Source organism: Ctenocephalides felis, unplaced genomic scaffold (genome assembly GCF_003426905.1).
Source record: "Ctenocephalides felis isolate EL2017-DRISC unplaced genomic scaffold, ASM342690v1 CF-g0.4_SCAFFOLD_03570, whole genome shotgun sequence".
NCBI lineage: Eukaryota > Metazoa > Arthropoda > Insecta > Siphonaptera > Pulicidae > Ctenocephalides > Ctenocephalides felis.
In genome coordinates this window covers 26,328,023-26,334,296 of record NW_020539724.1, presented here as the reverse complement: position 1 = coordinate 26,334,296, position 6,274 = coordinate 26,328,023, and the positions used below count along the sequence as shown (strand labels likewise).

Here is a 6,274-nt window from a genome sequence, read left to right as displayed (position 1 = left end):
GACAAGGGTTTTACTTTGTAAATTTGTCAAAGTTTTAAAAAATTAGTCGCGTTTTTTTGGCGTTTCGACGTTTTCTCCAAAACGCCTGAACGGATTTCAAATTTAAAAGCCATTTGATTTATATTGTCGAGGAACATCGTTTTTCAGTTTTGTGCGACGATCGGCCGAGCCGTTTTTTTTTTTTGTAATTGGCAGAAAACTGTAAATTTTTTCGTCCACTTTTCAGCTCACAATCCTGAATCTATTAAAAAATCAAAAGCTGTTCGAAAGATATTTGTTGAGAACTGATTAGTTTTAGGTAAAAATCTACCAGGCCGTTTCCTTGTAATAAACTGTTCAAAAAAAAATTGCCAATTTTTATGAAACTTTTTATGTTGATAGATATCATGGTCATGGTCGACATACTAACATTTTACGTTTCTATGGCAAGTAGTTTAATTTTGAAAAATCATCAAAATTTGAAAAAAATACTATAGTCAAAATTTATGTCGAAAGTTGCATTTGTGATGTGATGAGTCAATTTTCTTCGAGTCTATTATCAATTCATTAAAATTTAAAATAATAAGCTGCAAATTTAGGGTATACAAGCACGTCTGTGCAACATAATTAATATAATTACAGTTAATTTAATTTGAAATCGCAATGTTTAGATTTAATTGAAAGCGATAACTTTATTTTTAAAATAAACGGTTGAAATTTTATATAAATATTTAAATTTCAATTTCGATTGATTAAATTAATTCTTACACATTTCGGGAAGTTCATGCAACTTGCCTTATGGCTAAATGCCTCCTTGAACTAGTTTCAATTTTCTTAACAATGTAAATATTTTCCCGTGCAATTCTATACTCTATTTGTAGCTTTCGAATGATTTTGAAAGTATTTTGAAATCATTTTTGTAGAAAAAAAATAGTAAGTACATATAAAAGAAACTAGAAGAAATATAATAATAGAATTTAATGCAATTACTAAGAATCTGAATTTGAAAAATCATCAGTCAGCTAATACTCAGTGTAAATTATATTATGTTATACTGCATTTTTTATTTATTAATTTTAATGCTTAAAGTAAACGTAATGGTCAATATTCTATAGTCAAGAATATCTTTTTCATAAAGCATATTATTTTTGAATTTTGAATATTTGATTAAAATCCATAAGCTTTTTATATTTGTCATTTTATTTGTGAATCATTTTATATTTACAAGAAATACATTACAATTTTTATTTGTTTCAATCGGTGCTTTACTGATTCGATTGCAGATCTTGAATTATTTTGGTATAAATGAGTCTTTCGGCATTTCTCGCCCAAAGAAAGTCTGTATGTGTAAATTTTGAGTCAGGAACTTTATAAATTTCTATCAAATTTATAAGATTGCCGGCCGTTCCTTTAACATCCTGCAAATAAAAATACATTGACATAAATATTTTTTCTATCATAAAGGTTGATAAGGTCATTTTGATTCAATACAAAGTTTACTAATTCATTTCATCAATATAAATATGTATAAAATAATCCTTAAATAATTTTGTCTGCATGTAATTTGTATTAACATCTTTATTTTCTGTTGTAATGTAAGAAAATAATATAAAAAATCAGTTGGGCGTCCATTAATCACGTGAGGTTTTTAGGGGGAGGGGGTGGTTTGACAAAAAATAACGAAATATGATGCGGAGGAGGGAAGGGTATAGTAATATATCACTTGTATTTATTTTTTAACCGATTTTTTTTTTAATTCAAATATTTTCAAAAAAAAATAAAAAATTTTACACTTTCATCACGTAACTAAAAATACATGTGATGTTTGTTGGGGGAAGGGAGTAATTTTGAATATCAACATGTACAACCAAGAGGGAGGGTGGGTCCAAAAATCCTCAAAAGATCGCTCACGTGGTTAATGAATACATATGCATTATTTATCTCATATTAAAAATGTACAAAATTGTAATATTAATAAATTATATTAAGATATTATACCTCTGGCACTGTTAATATATCATTTTGTCCGTAATATACATAACTTTTCACAGTGATATTTTGCCAGTAGTAATCTGGGGGCGTTACAGTTCCATACTTATTAAGATTTTCTGTTGCGCCATAATCGAATTTACGAAATCTTTCTGAAAATTATATATGATAAAATATAATATAATAAAATTACATAGTAAGTATATTATTATACAAATCTTACTTGCATTAACTACTTGAGCAAAGTGATTGAATTGTTTAGCAGATGCACCTCCTGGAAATGTGTTTATGATATTCTCTATATAATCCTGGTATAAAATAGTAAAATTTGGGATTAATGTTTTTTTATAAAATAGTATATAACTTATATATTAGGCTTTATCAAATTGATTTTATTTATATTAGTTGCTTTAATAAATAGTTGTATTAGTTGCTTTAATAAATTTTTTGCATAAATTTTGTGATAAAATATAGCAGTATTTCCAATATCTAATTATCTTATATATTTATCCTGAATTTTCTACTCCAGTTCGATGAATTTAATCTATCATGTTCTATTTAAACTGTGCAAAGGTTTTGTTGATATGCGACTTAATGCAAAAAAATAAATCTGCATCTGAACTGTTACTTTTTTTTTTTTTTTTTGTATAAACCCTATTTCTGACATAAATTCTCTTTTAAGTAAACTCATCAAAAGTATAAGGTTTATTCTCACAAGACCACTATTTCATTTAATTTTTTATATTTTTCGATTTTTAACTTTAATGTTACACATTTTGTAGTTTAATTAAAAGTTTAAATAACTCCAGCATTTTTCTAATTTTTCTTTTGTTGGTTTTAATTTTTCTTTTAATTAATGTAACGTAATCTGTGGAATTCAGCTTAAATGGTTTTCACATTTTTGTCACTTTTGCGTCTAACATCTGACTAGAACCCTGCAATTCAATTTTCAATCTATATTTTATATCATTTAAATTGAAAATTATTATTGCTGCTATCGTATTAGTAGTTACAGAGTATTAGTCTTAATTCGTACATCTATCTATATGTTGTATTGAGTTGTAATTTAGTTATTTTGTTTTATGTTTTTTTTCAGTTTTTCTGGTCCACGATTATTAAAAGTCTATACTATTTGACTTAATTGTTTTAGTTATAATAAATTTATTTTTTCTGATTACTTACGTAATTGAATTCTTTCTCATTAATTCCACCAATGAGATAAATAGTGCTTGTGCAATACAATCTTGATACATGTTCATTTAGATTTCTGCATGATTTTCGCCATATATTTGGTATTGTGGAATTTAGAGAATATAATTCATATATGCCTTGTTCTCTTGAACTTCTCTGCAAATATACATATATATATATATATATATATATATATATATATATATATATATATTAGGGTAGTCCTTAACATGAACATATTATAATTTCTTTGCTCCCAAGGGCTCCAATGCTTCCAAATTAATAAAAAAAACAAATCTCTCATAGTTTTAGCTCTGGATATTAGCATTTAGATAGAGCGCACTCCAATTAAAAGTTTCTTATATTTGTTATCAACATATGCCATTTAGTAAATTCTTGCGCCATGTGTAATAGTATTCGTGAACTAAAAATAATATGATACATAAGAATAGTTATAAACCACTTAACTGTTCTATAATATTTATTTATCATGGCATCAAGATTAATTTTCAAATATTGGCACAAGAATGGCTCAACTTGCAACTAGGTATTAGTGTTATAGATACACTGCTGTCGATACTGATTGTGAATACTTTTGCTATTGGTCAAATGCCATTTAGCGGCCAAAAATGATCATTAGACATATACATATTTATTTTACACCACTGAATGGAAATTTGCATAGTAATGAATTCGAAATGTAATCAATTCTTCATTTCATCAGTATGTAGTTTGTGAATCAATAGGTAGTTTATCAATATGAACTAATGCCCAGTTTGCTCAAAACTAAATTACCATAATAAAAGATTTAAAGCTTTCAAAAAGTTTAAATTACGGTGCGGGAAGTTCCATATGTCTTAAGGGGGGGTTAGGGGTACTTGGAGGTACGAGAAAATGAGAATTTTCAATATTGTTTTTTTGCTATGAAACGATGTTTTCTTACAAAAATATAAATACGGCATCATTATACAATGTTTTGACTTGAAGTAACAAAAATTTCAGAAAAAAAAAATATTTCCAAAGTTATAGCTGTTTTTGTTAACCCTGTTTCAAAAAACGGTCCTGGCGGTGACCATCATAACTTCTTAGAGATTCATCTACAATCAATCAAATAAAAAAATAGTTTTATAAATAGATAATCCTGGGCCTGCTCGAAGGTTTTCTTTTTATTGCAAAAATTAACAAAATCAGCAGTATCAGAAATAAAATTTCTAGATTTTTGGGTAAAAAATCAAGAGTTCATTGGTCTTAAAAAATTGAAATTTTTGAAAAAATAAAAATTCTTCGATCAGACCCTAATTTATTATGTATTCTAAAATCTGTATAAATTTCAATAAAATTTACTAAGCGGCTATTTAGTTCAGTCATTTAGTAGTTTTACCTTAACAGTTTTCCGGTAGTTTTTAAAATTGGTGATTTTATAGATTTTGATGTGATCTTTCCGAATTTCAACTTTGCCACCTCGAATTTTTGCCGCTGCCGCCGCTATATTGGGAAAATTGCGTCAAAAATCAGTTTTTCAACAATATCTCCTTTCTGACTCATGTTACATTAAAATAACTATATACAAAATTAAACTAGACAAAATTTTCTATAATTTATTCAATAACGTTTTTTTCTGTAACATCAATAGTTCTTTGCACTTGAACGCATTCTCTCTAATAAATAAATAATTTCAATAATGAATTAAGCTTTTCTGCTCAGATCTGGCCTAGAAATAACATAAATTAACTGTTTTTATTTTTCATTTTTATTTTTGCTGATGATTGAACATTTTAAATCATACAATTTAATGCATTTTTTTCTTTTTTTTTGGCAATATTTATATAAATTTGGGATTATTAAACTATGAAATATTGAATGAACTCAAATTGGAACTGTATATAGGAATAATCTTTGGCGATAATCGTTCTAATAACTCGATTGCAACGAATAGATTACTGCGTATTATATATAAGATTATATTATCTTCTAATAACAACACACAACGTCAATTATCTGTATTTCTACATCTACATATGTATAATATGTTCAGAATAGGGTTTATACAAAAACCGACATTTCAGAAAACCGGTTTTCGAATTTTAATTTCACTAAAAAAAACGGTTTTAACGGTTTTCGAATAAATAAATAAAAAAATATTAGATACATTTTGATACATACTTTTTAATATCAATTTCAGTTTTAAAAATAATTAAGCTAAACTCGGGTATTGTCTGTTCCGAGTAATTTTAATTAACTAATTTTAAACATTCTAATTGTTTTTTTTTTTGTTTAATAAAATACGATTTCAAAAAACTGAGAACATCTATCGAATTTCTACATAGACGTGTCCTTTGTTTACTCTCATACTTGCGACCAAATTATGCTTAATTGTTTTTAAAGCCTGATATGATAATTCCAAGTTTTTTGTTCTTTAATTTGTGGCTTCTAGGGTTTAAAACTCTTTTTTTTTTAAGTTTGAGTAGAGGAAGTTACTTCTTCGAAAAGAAGTCACACTGATTTAAATTATATATACACTTGTATAAAAATCTTAATTAATATATACCATTTCTGGGACTGATAAGATATCAAATGCTATAGAAATGATATCATTTTAAGAATCAAAATGCTTTCATCTATCTTTTATATTTGGCTATATTTGTCATTTTCTATTTATACAGTGAAAACAGACTTTTTCACTAAAAAACCGCTTTTTGAAAACCGACAAACCCCAGTTCAGAATCAATAGAAGTATTTTTTCTAGACGTCAGTATATTTTTATCGCTCCGTATGCTAGTGTTACTTGCATTTTTGAAGCCATGACTACTAATAACGTAAATTATTTTATTTGTGAAACTCCATTGCGAGCAACTGAAGTGATTGAAGTGAAAGAAAGAGGATTGGAGACTTTTCGTAGATCAAGTGCTCTAAGAAAGGAAAATAAAGGTAAACTTTTAGAAGGACTGAGGTCAATAGTCAAATCAATCAATCAAATCAATAGTCAAAACTATTCTTACAAACAATTTCATATTTGCATTAATTTACACATTTTTTTTTTTTTTTTTATTTCCATCTAAATTACAACTGCCTGAGAAGGCATTCAGTAATTGTTGTGATTAGTTATTAAATAAGT

At 26.6% G+C, this 6,274-nt stretch overlaps 1 protein-coding gene across 1 annotated transcript; it reads right to left on the bottom strand.

Moving 5' to 3' along the window:
* Positions 1-1,244: 1,244 nt before the first annotated feature.
* On the bottom strand, positions 1,245-5,962 carry LOC113383683 (lipase 3-like). Its single transcript, XM_026621933.1, has 4 exons — positions 5,945-5,962; positions 2,192-2,276; positions 1,978-2,120; positions 1,245-1,397 (listed from the first exon to the last, which is right to left on the bottom strand). The coding sequence occupies exons 1-4, from the start codon at positions 5,960-5,962 to the stop codon at positions 1,245-1,247; spliced, it is 399 nt and encodes a 132-aa protein (XP_026477718.1).
* Between the last annotated feature and the right edge of the window lie 312 nt (positions 5,963-6,274).

What these genes read in the sequence shown, in the direction of transcription:
- LOC113383683 (XM_026621933.1), bottom strand. An exon ending in TGCTCAAGTAGTTAATGCAA is followed by an intron (nt 2,121 to 2,191) that starts GTAAGATTTGTA and finishes TATAATTTTCAG; the next exon opens with AAAGATTTCGTAAATTCGAT. An exon ending in ATATATTAACAGTGCCAGAG is followed by an intron (nt 1,398 to 1,977) that starts GTATAATATCTT and finishes TTTTATTTGCAG; the next exon opens with GATGTTAAAGGAACGGCCGG.